This window comes from Pogonomyrmex barbatus, unplaced genomic scaffold (genome assembly GCF_055798465.1).
Source record: "Pogonomyrmex barbatus isolate J1 unplaced genomic scaffold, ASM5579846v1 scaffold5, whole genome shotgun sequence".
Taxonomy (NCBI): domain Eukaryota; kingdom Metazoa; phylum Arthropoda; class Insecta; order Hymenoptera; family Formicidae; genus Pogonomyrmex; species Pogonomyrmex barbatus.
Window position 1 is genome coordinate 4,824,639 of NW_028297149.1, and position 19,490 is coordinate 4,844,128.

Consider the following 19,490-nt stretch of genomic DNA (forward strand, 5'->3'; position numbering starts at 1 on the left):
CTCAAGCCTACTTAGAATTTGATCGGTTTAGCCGTTGTTGAGATCCGATAATTTCGGATGCTCGCATCTCGCTGACTCGCGTAAAGTCACACGACAGTGTTCTCGGTTGACACCCGAGACACTACCGTGTCTTCTGATAATTTTAATTAATTACATTTATTTTCAAAGACATATTTTTTATTGCATCTATGAAATATTACATAAAATTTTTTTAATACTTGCATATGTAATAAAAAAAAATCTCGTCATTCTTACATAGACGATTTAACGACATTATTTGTTTGACTATCTCTGACATTTCTTCTCTTTTTCTATATATATATATATATATGTGCGTCAGTGGATTGTGATGTGTTGTTCTAAATTATTGTTATAAAATTATTGTTATTGTTATAAATATCATCGTTATTGTGATAAATATCATCACATGCCTCTGTGATCGAAAGGATAAAATGCCTGAAGATCCAGATACGATTCCTGGCTGAGGTGATATTTTTCGCAAAAATAATAATTACGAATTTTCACGACTGGTTCATGGTTGGACTCGCCGTGACCTCCCTTCTTATTTGGGTACATTTGGTTACATATGTATACAACACGCACACGCAATCGCCCACATCGAAGTGAGTTGCACCACTCCTGCCTATCTTCTGTACACGACCCGTAATTCGCGAACTGTTTTCCCTTATAATTCAAAAACTAAACTTCTGAAAAATTTAATAGAGGAAAAATCATCTTAAAATCGACTCAAAAATATAATTTTAAGGACAAATGATTATTCTAAATTACCCTATATATATATATATGATAGTTTTATATTTATGTATAATTATATATGTACATTATACGTCTGATTAATATCATTAATTAATTCAATTTTGATGTTATCGTATCAATTAATAATAATATACGATGTATAAACGAAGTTATGATATATAAATAATGCATCCGATTAGCAATTTTAGGATCTCCTTAAACCATAAATTTCTTTTCGTTTTCCAATAGATTTTTTGCAAGGAATTAAATTTTTAATATATTTTTTAATGATTTTTCTGTAAGATACGTTCATATACATCATAGAATTGTTATATTAGAATTGCATATACTAAAAGATTACTATGTATAAATATAAGATAAATTATGTAAAAGAGAAAAATATATTAAAAAGTTTATAAGTTAATTTTTAATTTTTACATTCTGGTCAAGTATTTACATATATTAACTATATTCGAAATATTTTGTATTTCATAATAACAAATTTATGTATATGGGTTATCTTTAATATCTTACAAACTTCTTTATTTATTTTTTACAATAAAAACAAAGGAGATTACTAATTTTTTGTATCAATACCTACAATTATCTTTACACACATTACATTCATATATATATATTTTATAAAACTGTTACAAAATACACATATGTACTTTATAACAATTTTAATTATAAATCGAAATCAGAGTATCGCATATTCATTGTACATTAATTGTAAATAAAAAAAAAAATAAAGTCACTTCTTATTCTTCATATAATACATAATTAGTATTAAATAAATCCATAGCGATTTCTCCTTTTTTTATTATAACGTTACTGTCTATTTCGAGCACGGATTTAGGAATAGAGGGACGGAGCATAAACTAAAGGAAAGAAGCATGTTTGCGGTGGGAGGTCCATATTAAAGTGTCACATACACAGAACCACATGGGACGTGTACGTATATATACGTGTCTCATATTTTTGCGTTACTAATTGCGTTACCAAGAAGCGCAAGTAGCATGCCATAAATATATGTTTATGTGTGAAACACAGGGGATGAATAATAGAGATAAATATGGCGAAGAACGATTCCTCCCGGCATCTCTGAGTTATTGGCCCCCCCTTCGTCTAAGAGACTAATGAAGTCTAAGGCTTTAGACTTCATTCCTTTATTCCTAAATTCGTGATTTCGAGTCATTTACTGTAATTAGATACTCTCTTTCTCTGGATGTGTGTGTGTGTGTGTGTGTGTGTGTGTGTGTGTGCGCGTGTGTACGCGCGCTTATACACATATACATGTGTAGCCATGCACATACATACACAATATATGAATAGTATATGCACGTATACGTGTGCACACGCATATGCATTTAGTTGCAGCAAGACTAGTCATCATAAAGTATCTAATTACATCACAATGGTATCGCGTACGATATTATCACTGATTTTACTAATTATATTATAGAAATAGATATAAAAGTATAGCGTGCGTATAACAGCCACTTAAGTAAATACATTCATGTTTTCCTTACTATTTGAAATGTAACTGTTAAAAATTCTATCTTTGTTGACAATGCATTATTAAAGCTAATGATAAACATAAATAGCGTTTACTTTTTAAAATATATAATACATATGAATGATATTGTTTTCTCTTTTTCACACGCACGCACGCACGCACGCACGCACGCACGCACGCACACAATTTTCTCCCTATTTATTTTCGATAAACAAATAGAATAATGCTTTATAACTCGATTAAACGTTGATAGTTTTTCGCACATATACACTATACTGCCGATTGTATTTTAGTATTTCATATTAAAAAACACAAATTAGTAAGGCACTAATACATATCTGAATCTAATCTTGATGTTAGAAGACGATTTGGAAAATGGCAGTTTAAGCCAAGATGCATTTTAAATGATGCATTTGGAGGAAGGCACTCGGATTATTATTATTACACATTATAACATTGTCGCTATATAATATAAACTTGTCAATTTCGTACAATACAAAATATAGATAAAATGATATTGCGTTTAATCGCAAACTCATTTTCGGTGTAAATATACAATGGTAAAATTCGTTCGCGATATATATACATCAGTTCCTCTTTTACTATTGTTAAGATTCTTATACATGATAAAGGCATTAGTTACAAATGATGGCAACTTAATTACAATATACCAGATTACGAAAATGCGTAACCATGTCAAGCGTTATTTTATCTTCTCATGTCATTTTTCAGCAATCTTATTATATAAAAAAAACATTCACTTTGATCTTAGATTTAATGTAATTGTTACTGCTAATATGATTATCACGACACATTGATAAACAAATCAATTGATACAATAAATCAGAATTAAACGTTTTTAATGTATACAAGGTATTTAATGTATATGTACAGTGTATTATATAATTCACTGTATTTCTTAAAATTAGTATCAGAAAATGTTCAAGACGATTAAAAGCTGCAATAAAATATACAATGAACACATTACATTCATTCGAAAACCTATATATAAAATAATATATATATTTTTTTATAATTATTATTTATAATTCTTTATAAAATTTCAGATAAAAGACAATGTTACATAAGACCGATACATTTAAAGGCCACATACATTTCTAATTATCTTCAATATCACAGTATTTGTTGAAACGTAAACCGGGTATTTTCATATGAGATAGTTAATATAAATGAATGAAAATGGCAAGCAAAATATTTGTTTTTTCATAAACATGCTCTATAATGATATGTCATACAATCTGATATATAAATATATTTCGATATAATATCCATTAATTATTTCTTTTCATTTTTTCGTCCAAATCAATATATTATTATATTAGTGTGCAGTCAGACTAAATGATGATCAAAATGATATATCATCAAAAAGAAAGAACGAAAAAGTAAATTCATTTTTCTCTTCACTATACTTTGATCGTACTTTGTATAAATGTAGAACAATTACATGTACGAAAATACATTTAAAACAATTTTTCCTATATAAAAGTATCAATATAACAGAGAGTTTACGTCCACATACGCATACATCGCATACATCGCATACAATTCTTTAATGAAAAATGCAAAAATATTATCAAATTACACCAAATTTTATATTTTATATGATGAGTAGACTATTGTTATAAATTTCATCTTATTTGATTTGGAGTTATATTTGTACATATAAATTTCCTTCTTCGCAAATTCTTTTATATAAAGGCTTTCTTATAAAAATACTATGTTCGTATGCAATACACATGCGCGTTTAAAAAGAAGATTAGAGAAGGTGGTGTACTTTTGACCATTTTAAAATAATTTAAAATAATTTAGTAACATTTATAAAATTAACAATATTGGATTTATAAGTTTTATTATTTATTTATTTGCCTTTAGACGTATTTAAAATCAAGTAATTTTAAAAATCAATCAAAATATATTTTTGTAAAAAAGGTTTATAAAAAAATTTTTTAATATTTTCATCTTAAAAATTTTTTAAAACTTTATAAAATATCGTCCAGTTTTATATTAATTTTTATAATATTAAATAATTACTTATTATTTTTTATTATTTAGTTCACAAGTATCTTATTTCTTTGGTAGTTTATCAATTGACTTATTTATATTCTTATTTACTTATAATTCAAGAAATTCTGTGTTTTTGGATTATTCCATTTAAAACTTTAATTTTAAAAATGTATATTTAAGAATTTGTGTTTGTTTCTGTCGTTATTTCTTTTATAAATTTTTTTTGAAAAACAAACTCAAAATACATTATCATATTCATAAGATTGACTAGTTTTGGTTTATTTAATTTAAATATATATAATAAAATTAAATTATACTACTTCAAAAATTTTATTTCAAAAACTAAAGTGCTTTTTTTATAAATGTTTGTATTTAACATTTATTTTATTATTTTATTTTTAACATAATTTATCAAATGAAACATTTATGTATAAAATATTAAATTTTGTAAATAAATATAGATAACTACTTACAACTTTATATAGTTACATTTATTGCATCTGTATTTACCCTTTACAAATATAAAAAAGTAGATTCATGTGTTTTTGCTAATTTTACTATTTATTTTATATAAATAACTTTTTAATTTTATATAATAGTTATATTTATTTTCATATATATTAAGAAGAATAAAATTATATCTTTTGTTTCTGTAAGTTTTCAAAACTAAAAATAAAAATATGTTAAAGAAATTAAAATTGTAAAAAAATTTATCATAAAAATTTTAGTTTGATAAATAATCAGTATACGATTATGAACAAAATGTTAAAGGCAAAATATTTATCAAAAGAAATATGAAAAATATGAAGATTGGTCAAAGGTATAATACCTTCCCCTATGTACCATGATAGATTTTATAATTTTTTACAACATTAAAGTAGATTTATCTATAAACCTAAAACATGATTCTTAATAATGCAAAAAAATAAGTTACAATATACATTTTAAAAAATTTTTGTTTTTTTAATACATTTTTTAGTCTAGAAAAATGATAAAAAAAAACCTATTATTTTAATATGCACAAAATTTGCGAAGTTTAGTCATTATTTTACATTTTCTTTTTTTAACATTTGTCTACCATTTCTTTGTCCAGCATATCATTATATTTATCATTCATCTAATACTAATTTTTATTATATTAAATATGTATAGTCAAATTTTGTTCTATTTTTGATAATCATATTCTTATCTTAATATTTATAATGTCTATTTCTCAATATTTTCTTCTGTTATTTTTTTCTACTTTATGCTTGTACTTAGTTACATATACATAGAATAAACTGTCATTTGTGATTATGTGTAATTATAATATCAATTGTAGTATCAAGTTTTTACAGTTCTATTTGTTTGTAATATATACTGTTTTATTTCTATTGACAGAAAGTTGTAGGCTTGTTTATTTTTATTTTTAACATTCCGGAGATTATTATTTTCTAAGAGATGAGAGATAAAGAGATTGTTCTCTTGAGACAGTATCTCACTTTATATATCTCCATATTGACATTAAGAAGAATTCATATTTCGGATATTTAATTTTATCACAGTGGAATATATATTCCTACATATGAAAATATGTTCATATTTTGTTCTTTATGAAATATATTTTCTGATATAGTCTTATTGCGTTAAAACTTTGGTTTTATAAATGTAGTAAATAACAAATCTACTTTATTGCTATTTGTGGACAACATAATTTCATCAAAGCTTAATGAAATTTCACTAATATACATTATTATTTATATATTTTAACATTCTCATGTCTTGTATTTTGCTTTATATTTGTAAACAAAAATAAGAAATTTAGAATATGATACTGAGCTATATAAATATCTCTTATGTAAATAAATATATAATATATAAAAATTATTGAAATAATAAATTTCATATTAAAATATATCTTATATTAATAATTTTTTCTAAAAATGTTGTAATAATTTATTATTATTATTTTATTAAAAAATATAAAAGTGCATCAAATAATGTTGAACATATAATAATATGATAAAATTTCATTTAAGAAAAAAATCTAAAAATCGCATTTTGCAACTGCATGCATGCATATAAAAAGACAATATATAAAGTTAATGCAATTAAATTAATCGAGTTTATACCTTTTTTTCCATATTTCAAGTCGTTTTGACGCTAATCCGTCAACTTTCCACCGGGTGCACGCTGTATATTCTGATAGACATATACTAATGTATATTGCCGCTACAATGATTGCCATTTGCACATGTCTGCACAAAGAATACATATTCTTGTCAGAGCTTAATAACTTAAATTCATATGTTGAGCCTTATTACATATTATATATTTCTTGTCACAGTTATATTTCTAAAAATCAATTCTTTTAAAATTTTTAGTTTTAATTTTTTGAAATTGAAAATATGTCTAATACCTGCTTATATTTATATATTAATCTTTATTTTAATTTTTTTTATAAAAACCCTAAATATGATATAAAAATTAGAATTAAAAATTTAATATTAATTTCAATTCTCTTATATATATGCAAAACATGCTAATAGTGCAAATTTTAATTAAAATTATTTCAGTTTAGATCAATTATTCTTAATTGCCTAAATACTTAAAGAATATTTTAATTAACTTATAATTAAAATTTTAATAACTGTGTTAGAAATTTGTTGAAACTTATTTTAAATGGAAATATTATTCTATTAACATAAGAAACACTTTTAAGAACATAGTATACAACATTGCTTAGTTTTTCGTTTTTAGTTATCATTTTTAAGAATTTAACTAAATAATATAGAAAAAAGAGAGAAAGATTACAATTCTTGAGAATGTTTGTCATAATTTATTTCATTTGATAAATTTTTCTTATATAGAATTTAAAAATTATAGAAATAAAATTCTATTTATATTCTTGTAAGTAAACTTTAGTAAACTTTTTTATATTCTTGTTAATTAGTATTACAATTATTGATGAAAAATCTGTTGTAAAAATGTATTATTAAAAAAGATTATTTTATATGATAAATTTATAGATTTTATAACTTTAGAAAACAAATGAAATATTAAACTAAGAATCATCACTTCTAATAAACTCTGATCAAATCTTGGACAATGAAATGACAGACAGAATTACCAGACAAATGTCAAAATGTGAAAATGGCAGACGGCGAAATGTTTGTAAACTGTAAATTTAACCTAATATCATACATAGACAGGACCTTGATTATCATTGTCGTCCAAACTAATTCGATTAGGATATGCGGGACCACCACCATCGTCGAAAAATCGTCTGAATGTAAATTCGAAAAAACCATGAAACGGTTTTCCATTATCCAGCAATTCATCCGATTTATTTGAATCTGATGATTCAGAATTGCGCAGCTTATCGGGATCCACAGGATCAAAATTGCTCGTATCAGTTGGATATTCTATGCGGGGTACATGCGGAGCCATTTGACGCCGTAATCCCTTTTCAAAATCAATACTCGCGAAAAACGGATGACTTTTAACTTCATTTGCGTTTTTACCCAAACGACGATCTGCACCAACGCAAAGTTTCAAAATTAAATCCATACTTTCCGGCGAAAGATTTGCTTGTTTCGGTATATGAAGCGTTGTCTCCCAATTAATGACCTATATATATATAGAAAAAAAGATAAATAAATATTTATAATACTCAAAAAATATTCCTTTAAAGCTCAACTTTTTTTGCTGCAGCCATATTGAATTCTGACATCAGAAACGAAAAATGACATGCAAAAAGTTTTTTGCATCATACAGCTTTATTTTGTACTTTTTCCTTAAAAACATGATATTTTCATATTCTTAAAACTTATAAAAAATATTAGAAAGACATCTATCCATAATAGACCATATAAAAATATAAAATAATTCTTGAAATAATGGTACACTGCTCAGCTGTCAGAAATCACCATTTCATTTAATTATTTCTAGTTAAGCAATAATCATTGTTTCAAGAATTATCTTAGTTACGTGATCTATTGGACAGATATCCTACTTTCCGATATTTTTTATGAGTTTTAAGAATTCATTTGTTTTCTAAAGTTATAAAATCTAGTAGTAGCTATAAAATCTATAAGTTTATCATATAAAATAATCTTTTTTAATAATAAATTTTTACAACAGATTTTTCACCAATAATTGTAGTACTAATTAGCAAGAATATAAAAAAGTTTACTAAAGTTTACTTACAAGAATATAAATAAAATTTTATTTTTATAATTTTTAAATTCTATATAAGAAAAATTTATCAAATGAAATAAATTACAATAAACATTCTCAAGAATTGTAACCTTTCTCTCTTTTTTCTATATTATTTAATTAATTCTTAAAAATGAGAACTAGAAGCGAAAAACTAAGCAATATTGTATACTATGTTCTTAAAAGTTGTTTCTTATTTTAGTAGAATAATATTTCCATTTAAAATAAGTTTCAATAAATTTCTAACACAATTATTAAAATTTTAATTATAAATTAATCAAAATATTCTTTAAGTATTTGGGCAATTAAGAACAATTGATTTAAAAACTGAAATAATTTTAATTAAAATTTGCACTATTAGTATGTTTTGCATATACTATATAAGAGAATATGAAAATATCTGTTTTTAAAGAAAAAGAATAAAATGAAGCCATATGACGCAAGAAACTTTTTGCATATCATTTCTCGCCTCTGACGTTATATAATCTATGTTGCACTGCGAAAAAGCCGAGCCTTAATGTTTTAAATATTTTATAATTTAAATATTGAATCTTTGGAGACCTAATTTAAAACAAATTATGATATCTTCATTAGATGTTATTACAAGAATTATACCTTATATTGAGTTTCAGCAGGTGTATTGGCAAGAAATGGAGGAGAACCAATTAACATTTCGTATAAAATTACTCCTACACTCCACCAATCACATAACTGTGTATATCCTGTACGTTGTAAAACTTCCGGCGCAATATAGTTCGGTGTACCAACGAGAGAATGAGCCAAACATCTCTGGTGTTCCCTGTGTCTTCTACGTTCTAATGGTTTTAATTGTATGCATTGACATTCGTTGTTCCAATCATCAGCTGGATCCATTGAATCTTGTTTACCATGCCCTTGAATTGCATAAACATATCGTACTATTTTATTTTATAAATTTGAAAATATACTTTGATTTTATTTTAAATGTAGTATCTACACATAAAACAGAATATAAAAATACTTATAAAATGCTTACCATTTTGTTGATAATATTTAGAATTATGTGTCCAACGGAATCCCGTGCAAAGACCAAAATCAGTCAATTTGATATGTCCATCGCGATCAATTAGAATATTGTCTGGCTTAATATCTCTATGAATAAATCCCATTTTATGAACACTCTCAACTGCGCATGTAAGTTCGGCGATATAGAATCTTGCTAATGGTTCTTTGAAGATGCCGAGTTTAATCAATAATGACATCAAATCTCCACCAGGTATGTAATCCATTACAAAATATAAATTATCCTTATCCTGGAATGAGTAATAGAGCTTAACTACCCATTCATTGTCGGCTTCTGCTAATATATCACGCTCGGCTTTCACATGAGCGACTTGATTGCGATTCAGCACGTCAGCTTTGCGTAGAGTCTTCATCGCGTAAAATTGATTTGTGTCGAGTTTTCTTACGAGCGTGACTTCGCCGAATGCACCAACACCAATTGGTTTGATTTTCGTAAACATTGATTTGTCCATTTTTGCTCGCTTTAATCTAATATAATTAGATTCTTTCTGTGATAGCATCTTTCTCATCATACACTGTGCCTCTGCACTCAAGCCAATCTTTGCCATCTCCGTTTCTAATTGCATACGTCGATAAAGGCGTTGCTTATGTGATTTGAGTATGTTTTCTATGTGCTGTTCCATGAAGAATTTAAAAGCTTGGGGAGAATAATTTCTCACTTTGCAATCTCTACGTTCCTCTTCCTTTTCTATACTCATAGTTTTGCGTTCGGGTATGGGAGATTGATGTTTAATTTTGTAAGATGAAGGTGTCCCAGCACTACCATCGCCTTTGGTGTTACTACCACTCTTGGTACCAACAGTATTGCTCTCGGGTAGAGACGAATGATTATTGTTGTTATTTCTTGCAGACACAGAAGTCGAGGCAACCGGCGGTAAGGGTGGTGCTTCTATTGTATGTTCAGCTGGTGAATATTTTCGTTGAAGTGGCGGATGGGCAACGGGGGAAGTTCGTGGTGCATTACCACTTTCCACTGTGGAGGAAATAATTGCACCGTCTTCAGTGGGAGTACTATAAGGTGGCGGTGGTAATGGATGATGTATACCGCGCTGCGCCGCTAATGCTTGCATCGTTGTGGCATAACTCGGTGGTTCCGTCGTTGGTATACTAGCAGGCGACGGCACATTGTTCACATTATTCACAGGTGGATAAGCGGGCGGCGGTTGCTTTTGCTGAATGGATGATGCATAAGAAGGTGGTGGAGGCGTGTTACTAGTAGAGATTGACTGTGGCGCTGTGGGAGCAATTGCAGTCTGCAATACTGGTTTCTGCACTTGTGTACTTTTCACTGATTGCATGATGATTGGTGGTTGTGTTTTGGCCTGTCGTGCACCCCATGCTTGCAACGGTGTTGGTCGCGCCATCGATGTTTGTGTACTGTTGGGTGATATCGTAGCTACAGTAATAGGACTGGGCGTACCAGCGGATGTTGGACCTGAGTAAATACCCGATGACGGACTTTTACGATAATCCTGCTGTGATTGCGTAGGACTTTGTCGATTTTGCATAGAAACACTGTAAGAAGGCGGCTGCACCGATTGACCGGCGGATGAGGACGGAACTATGGGATATGGTGGTGGAGGTTCCACCTGGGTACTTGTGTTATTATTGCTCGTTTGATAAATACTGAGAGCTTGCATTTGTTGTGTTAGTTGCTGTTGTACCTGCGGACTATTTTGCACAATCATCGGTTGACGACTATTAGAGTTATTGGCATTTGCCACCGGACTAGTACCGCGTTGTGGCGGGTTTACTGACGTTGATGTAGCACCAGCTGTAACGGGTGCCGTCGCTGTCGATCTCGTTGGCACGACCGGTGCAGGTGACATTCGTTTGAGCATTTGCTGCATGTTGGTAGGTACATTGGGCTGATTATATGGTGCATGAGGTGGTGGTGGTGGCGGCGGCGTGGAGCTGCATCGAGGTGGTGGCGGCGGTGGCGGTTCTCGATCCACGAAGTTACTGGGCGAGTATTGACGGCTCAACTGCGGATGTGTGCTAAGTTCCAGGCGTGGACTGTCGGATCGCGAACTACCTGCTCCGCTATCTAATGCAGGACTGCCACGTTGTAGGTTCAACTCCCTTTCAAGACTCGGCTTCCTGATAAGTTTAGTATTAAGTTTACCGAGTCCGTTCAGAGATTCTCCTTGAGCTTGCTTCAAATATTCTATCGCTGCATCCAATCGCCATCCCGCGAATTTCAGGGCTCGCAATCCTATTTCCTGCAACAGTGATTGCAATGGTAACTGGCTTATCTCTAAATTTTTATCATTTTACCATTGTTTCACTTGCAATTCCTAGCATTTTCCTGTATCTGAAACGGAATAGATGTATATTCAAATGTTAAAAACTTAAAAAGCAAAAAATTTTAATACATAGAGAAAAATAAATAGTCAATAGTTTTGATTAGTTTGTGAGAACAAAGATCACTTATCTTACCTCTGAATATCCCATTGCTAATAATTGTCCCAATACTTGACGTTGATCTGATTTGTCAGTAGTGGAACCAGAAGCACCCGAAAGTCCACTGAGACCTGAGGCAGAACTAATGCCACTGGTCGTAGATACAGTAGAAATAGTGCTAGCGGCGCTGGAACCCACCTCACCAGCTCCACCGATATTTGCGAATGGTAGTAACGAGTTGCGAATCTCAGCTAAAGCCTTTTGATGGTATCCAGAGCCACGAGTGCTTGATTTGCCGGCAGCAGGTGGATTCATAGTGGCCCATGCTAGGCCCTCTGGGACCTAGCTTTAATCTGACAAATATGAACTGTCTGTAACACAAAAAGATATCTTTTTCACTATAAATTCAGTTTCTATAATTCTAAGTGATACTGTGTCATTAAAGTACTTATTGCTATGTATTGACATGTTCTAACTATCATATACAAAGAGATTTAATGTAAAACTATAATATTTAAAACATTTTTATTACACAAATATTCAATATATATTTCTTTAACAATATAATATTAATAGATATTAATAAACATACAATAAAAATAAAATATTTTCATGTTTTTATAAATATAACTTCATGTGTAAACATAGCATTTAATATACATCAATGCAAAGTGATGCAAGCATATGTGACAGAATATTTTATTAATTGCAATAACATATCAATTTTCTGAAATTAAAAGTAAAACTAAAACTTGTTTTAGAAACTTACAAAAATAAATAATACATCTGTTTTTGCATAATACCATGTCTCTTTTTGTACTTCGTATTGATATAATAAATAAGATTCAATACCTATATGTCAATAATATTTATATTAAGAAAGAAATTGCCATATTTGAAATTAATATAAAAATAAAAAAAAACATTCCTATATTTTTCTAAATTTCATAATCAACTGAGAAACTTTAACACATAATAAAACATAAATTAAGTACTTTTTTTATCAAGATATATCGTTAGTATATATAATTAACAATATGATTCTAGACAAGAGGAAGAATGAACATGATCCTAATTTATTATTTTTTATTATTAAATAAGAGTAGTTTATATAGGCTAATGCTGCATTTTAAAGTAACCTCAAGATGCATAATCTGTTTGACAAGATAATAATGCTTACGCGGAAAAGATCACTGTTATTTAACTTTACGAATACCCAACATCACATGGCTGGAGATAGAAACACAGTGCATAGCTAGTTGAATTCATGACACGTTCCAAGACTCAGGGTCATTGTCACTTGAATGTCTCGATGATATAAAGTAACAACGTCGTATCACAACAATACGGAGTTAAGAACGACGAAATATGTTAGCCAGAGACGTAAGAACGTGGGCGCGAGGATCGCGAGATTGACACATCAAGTCTAATGATAAGTATTTCACAATGTTATGAAGAAAAACTTTTCTCAGACGTTCGCTTCGTAAAGATGTTGACAGAGTACAGGATGATGAGAAAGCAGCATTCTTCGCGGTTCATCTTCAATATCTTCATGTCGCGCATACGTACGAGCGAGCGAGCGAGCGAGCGATCGACAGACAGACAGCTAACCTCTTGACTTATGAATAAACTGACGGTTCCGCTTTGAGCTTGGCTGAGAGCGAAAGATGACGGCAAAGTCTAGTATCGCGCGCACACACATACGCGCGCGCGCGCGGGCGAGCGCGCGCTCACGCTCATTTGTTAATGTATTAAAATGTTTATAGTGCGATGGTGAACAATCACTCGGTACAGAATTCCATGGTACAGAGTTCTTTTGTCAAATCAAATGGAGACAAACGCGTGATTATTGATATCAACATTAGCATAAGCAACAACAACAATCGCAGAAATAGCAGCAGCAGCAGCAACAGCAGCAGCAGTAGCGACAGTAGCAGCAACCGTTCGTCCGAACATATTCTCCTTGCGCTTTCTCACGTTCGCGCCGCGTGGCGAGCCATGTGATGAGGTAACGCGAGACGGAGCGCGATGAACATCAGCAACATCGAACACAAGTAGCGCTGGCTCTCTTAGTACGCGCGATACCGAAAGAGCAATTTCGACGATCGGGTCGCTTTTAGCGACAAGCATGCGACACATACACACGTTTTTATATATACATTATATATATATATAATACACACATACGCACGAGCATCAGTTGGCGTATGTGCTTGTGTGAACGATCGCTCACATGCACGTACTATTGCTCCATCGGTCGACTTTGGATTCCGCGGTGTCGCGAGAGAAGTCGCGATTTACACGCGCGACACAAAGGTAGACATGGCCGTAAATTACTAGACTAACTGGCAGCCATTTTGAAGTGCTACATTCTTACATACCAGCCAGCAGTAATAGCAAACGATTATGACATTCATAACTTACAACGCAGTACGCGTAGTATAGTTTAAGATACGTAGTAGTTTAAGATACATTTCTGCGTCGCTCCTCATTCGTTCTTAGCGACAAAATGGATCATGTGATCAAAGCTGATACGGAATAATGTAATTTAAATGGTCACTTTTGGTCACGTGATCTACTTTGAGTGCGTTCCGTTGCACGCACGATGCGCGATAGAGAGTGCATGAGGTCGTTCCGTTTCACTCCATGCGCAATTTATACGCGCATGAAAACAATTTCCCCTACTATACCGCGCAGCGCATGAGAACGCATGGGTTGCCTCAAGCCTAGTCTACAATGACATAACATAAGTAAGAACCTATTTAAATGAATTATTTTCATTTCTTATGCTTAACAACCTTACGTCACAGCATACAGCACAGTTATACTTACAGCCTTATAGCCTTATGTTATGTCATTGTAGACTTAGGCTTCAGGGGGTCATCATGTAACTTTACGTGCAATTTTTCACTTTTTACTTTTCATTTTTCACCTTGACATTTCATGTGAAACTTTTCACGTACAGCGGTTATGTATGTAGCTTGGATGCGTGGAAAGTGAAATCATAAAACATAGTTTCATAGGTTTTATAGCTAATGAAAATTATTTTATTGGTACAGTATTATATCTTTTAATAACCAATTGTATATGTACTACGTATACTTAATCCTAACGCAGCCCTAATCTTCTCTAATTCCAAAGCATATTTATTAAGTCTTTAGATTTCCGCCATCAAGATACATAACGAAAAAGTTCACATGAAAAATTTCACATTTTCACATTTGAGAGAGTTACATGATTCCACAAAATCGTACATGATAAGTTCACGTGAAACTTTTCACGTTTCCGCCCTCCGGGGAAAAGTTACATGATCGACCCCCAGCTCTCGAGATAGTGGGTACTTTTCATTTAGTGACACAATTTGACACAAGTATCATTCTATCCATAGACATAGTATAGGCTGCGTTCGGAAACATGTGTTCGTTCATGGTGTGCTTTGGTGATTTCAATGGGAAAGTAGTGGGGATATCGTGTATCCTCGAGTGTTGAGTGTTCCCGAATGGAAACACTCAACATCTGGGGAAACTATACTTTAAGAAGTGGAGAATGCCAGATATATCCCTGACTACGTGCAAAGAGAAGCCTGAAGGTCATATCAAACTAGCGGTTGCGTGGCTACGAGTGCCGGTTGACGATTCTATTTCAGCCAATCACAATATGTAGCAGGTCCTGGTTATGGTCAATATGATTGGTAATAGTAGAATCGTCAACCGGCAACCATAGCCGGGCAACCGTTAGCCTTGAGAGTGATCATGGACGCGTTTTAGCTGTATTCTTAATAATAAAAATGGACAGTCATGTCCATATCGCCCCTCTTTATCACTGTTGCGTCTAGCACGGAAGAGAACCACAAAAACGTGCACATTACTTACGCGAATAAGGATACAGCTAAAACGCGTCCATGACCATTCTCAGACTTCTCTCTGCTACGTGTCTTCAACCCCAGGATACAAGTCCTCTATCTTCTCTTCTTGCTTATATATGATACATATATATTTCTTGCTTATACCCTTCTTTATAAATTTATCTATATTCTTCTATACTTTCTCTTTATCCTTAAAAAGTTGCATCATATAAGTGTCGATCCACAATAGATGATTTAAGCTTTAAGAAGTAAGAAATTGACTAATTATAATCGAATATGAAAAGAATAATCGACTATGATTGGTCAATTTCTTATGATTTAAAGATTAAATACTTATTGTGAATCGACACTAACATAAAAATTTATGTGGGGACATCACAAAAGACATCTTATCCACTCAACGGTCAAACACCGACAATTTTTTTTTTTCGAGGTTTATGACAGGTTATTGAATCGAACTTTAACAAAACACTAGCTCACACCAACTCCTCCTGCTTTTTCGACGAGTGGTTTCGTGGCACTCGATGTGATCTTTTTCGATGTTTCCAAATGATCTCGACCCGAATGTACACGAGTATACACCGAGTTTTCCGAACGACCAGTGTGTATTAATGGCACAATAGTGTATTTCCGAACGCAGCCATAGATAGATCGAGTATGCTATATACCAGGCAACATGTGGGCGACATGTACGAGTGAGAAGAGACAACACCTAATTTTTTCTCTCTCTCTAATAGACGAAGATGGGGGAAACATTAAGTGAAGACTGTGTCTATGATAGGGATTATACACACAATCCCCACTCAATGTTTCCTCCATCTTCTTCTATTAGAGACAGAGAAAAAAAATGAGGTGTTGTTTCTTCTCACTCGCATGTTTCCCATTGCCTGATATATAGCATGCTCGGACTATCTATACTATGTCTATACTATATCTATGGTTCTATCTTTCTTGGCTTTCAATATTAACAAGAACAAAATGATACTTGTGTCGACTTGTGTCACTGGAAATGGAAAGCACCTAGTGCAATCCATGCATAGTCCATGTGCTTAGATGGGAACATAGACATTTATATTTACTAAACGACTAACTTACCTCAAATACATGGCCCCGAAAAGCATGTACGAAAACAATAAATTGAAAAAGACGATGAAAACGGTCATTTCCTTAATTTATTTTTGTAATTTAAATTTTTCTTATTCCACACCACATCAAAACAGCGTCTCATTTGACTATGTTGCAATTGGACGTCCATTCACATTGGCCAACGTTTAAAAATTTTCTAATGTATCACCTATTGAAAGATCTAACATTTAGTCAACCAATTGGCAACGTGAGCAGTCGTGCCACTCGATAGTATAAATCGCTGATTGATCAGTTAAATGTGTAATTTTCTAATTAGTCTTTTGGAAAATTTCTAAGCACTGGCTGTATGCTATTGAAATACACTAATAGGATTCTCTCAAGATCTAGAATCATCTACAAGAATAAGGGCCATGGCACATAAAAAAAACTTAAGCGCTAAAGTCTGTTCTACAATGTGTCGTGTGTCGATATCGTAGCCGTTCAGTTCGTGGACTGAATGAGCCAATCACAAATAAATGTGGGGAGAATACTTGATTGTGATTGGCTCATTCTTACGATCTACCACCCACGACACACGACGCATTGTAGAATAAGTCTTAGACAAAGGGTTGATTTATAGAGGTCGTAATCTGTTAACTTATGTTGTAACCGTAAAAAATTGACCAATCACAATCGAATTATAGAAAAGAATAATCGACTATGTTATGACAGAACATATACTAAGAGAAATGAAAGCTCTGTATATAAGACAGGGCTTATAAATTTCCATGTATTTTTCATTACCTGTGTTTTGTAGCGCTTCTATAAAGGATAAACGTTCAGAAGGAATTAAAGCCAACATGATGCTTGATTCAAAAGCATAAATATATTTATATATTGTAATAAAAAATTTTTACTATTTAATTTTTATTAAAAAATAATTATTAGAAAATTTAAAATAGATGTAATAAATAGTTCAAAATGTTTGATTTTAAGAAAGTTTTTTATTTCAATTAAAAATTAAAAAATATATAATTATTTATGTCAATTTTTGTCGGTAGGAAATTTATGCGATCGGTACTTTTTTATTGGATAGGCATTCCGGCACACAACAAGATCGTTCTGAATTAAACAAATAAACAAATAAATAATAATATTAAACAAATAAAAATATTCACAATTTATGTACTTGCTATTTATGCTTACTATTACTTACTATTACTTACTATTATTTTGTATTACTTGCTATTACTTGCTTTGATAGACTAATTTATGCTTGTATACTAAAATGGCGGAATCCTCACACACATTTACTCACATTTTTACCTTTAGTTCATTTTAAACTTGTCCCTTCAGAGGCGCTGCTATCACAGGTAACGAAAATCGTACAAAGCCAGCGGCACACGATGCTTTTTTTCTTGCTGGTTTGCTAGCTGGATTCGCATGCTTGTTGAATTCTTGTCTCTGATTGGTATATTCTTTGGATCTAAAAAAATATACCAATCGAAGACAAGAGTTTAACAAGCACGCGATCCAGCTAGCAAACTAGCAAGAAAAAAAGCATCGTGTGCCGCTGGCTTTAGATATCTCGGTATATTTTTTTAGATCCAAAAGAATATACCAATCAGAGACAAGAGCTCAACGAGCACGCAAATCCAGCTAGCAAATCAGCAGGAAAAAAAGCATCGTGTGCCGTTGGCTTAAGATTTTATAAGCCTTGGGGATCAATCATGTAACTTTTCCCTTAGGGCGGAAATGTGAAAAGTGAAAAGTTTCACGTAAAGTTACATGATTGACCCCCAGATATAAAATCAACAATATAACAAAAGATAAGACTGCCACCTAGTGGTGGAATGCGAATTAAAGTAAATTATAAGGTTTCCTCTCATATATACATGTAATCTTTTCAATAATTTGAAATTCACTTCTTTGAAATAGATATTAAATGATAATTAGATGATTAAGTAGCTATGTAAAATTAATAAAGACAAAGATAAACACTATATACAAAATAAACATATTTATTACAAAATAAACCGCACAAGTACATTATAAAAATATTTATAAAATATATCGGATATATCAATATATTTTTGTCAATATAAAATTCTATAACAATATACAACATGTATAAAATATCACACGCCTTTATAACATAACGTTATGCTTCTGACAGGTACAAGTACATGTAATTAATCTCTTATTTTATTTTTAATTTTTTAAACTGAAAATAAAATGAGACTAATTATATTCGTTTTTTAACTAAAAATAAAATAAAAATAAAAAATAAAAATAAAATAAAATTAAAAGAGAACAAAAAAATAAAATTAAAATAAAATTAAAAAAAAATTTTAAAGTAAAATAAAAATAGAAATAAAAATAAAAATAAAATAAAAACTACAAAGAGCTGATATGACATTACATAAGAATATTATAATGATTTTGATTTTTGATTTCATAACAGATCATTTTTTACTTTATTTAAATATCCTTGTGAAATTGCTTTTCCTGGTTTATTATCTTTAATGTATTTGTAAATAAAAAATGGCACACATTTATTTAAGATCATGCGCTCGCAATTATGCAATGAACATAACT

General features: G+C 31.0%; 1 protein-coding gene across 5 annotated transcripts; it reads right to left on the minus strand.

Moving 5' to 3' along the window:
* Nucleotides 1-155: 155 nt before the first annotated feature.
* On the minus strand, nt 156-14,534 carry wts (serine/threonine-protein kinase warts). 5 transcript variants are annotated; one of them, XM_011649028.3, is made up of 6 exons: nt 14,387-14,534; nt 11,999-12,333; nt 9,513-11,781; nt 9,113-9,390; nt 7,495-7,909; nt 156-6,537 (listed from the first exon to the last, which is right to left on the minus strand). In XM_011649028.3, exons 2-6 carry the CDS (start codon nt 12,275-12,277, stop codon nt 6,512-6,514), a joined length of 3,267 nt encoding a protein of 1,088 aa, XP_011647330.2. In that variant the 5' UTR covers nt 12,278-12,333; nt 14,387-14,534; the 3' UTR covers nt 156-6,511. The 5 variants fall into 5 exon arrangements, with proteins under 5 accessions (XP_011647330.2, XP_011647329.2, XP_088938190.1 ...); XM_011649027.3 differs by lacking the exon at nt 14,387-14,534 and adding an exon at nt 14,154-14,360; XM_089082064.1 differs by lacking the exon at nt 14,387-14,534 and adding an exon at nt 14,150-14,360.
* Between the last annotated feature and the right edge of the window lie 4,956 nt (nt 14,535-19,490).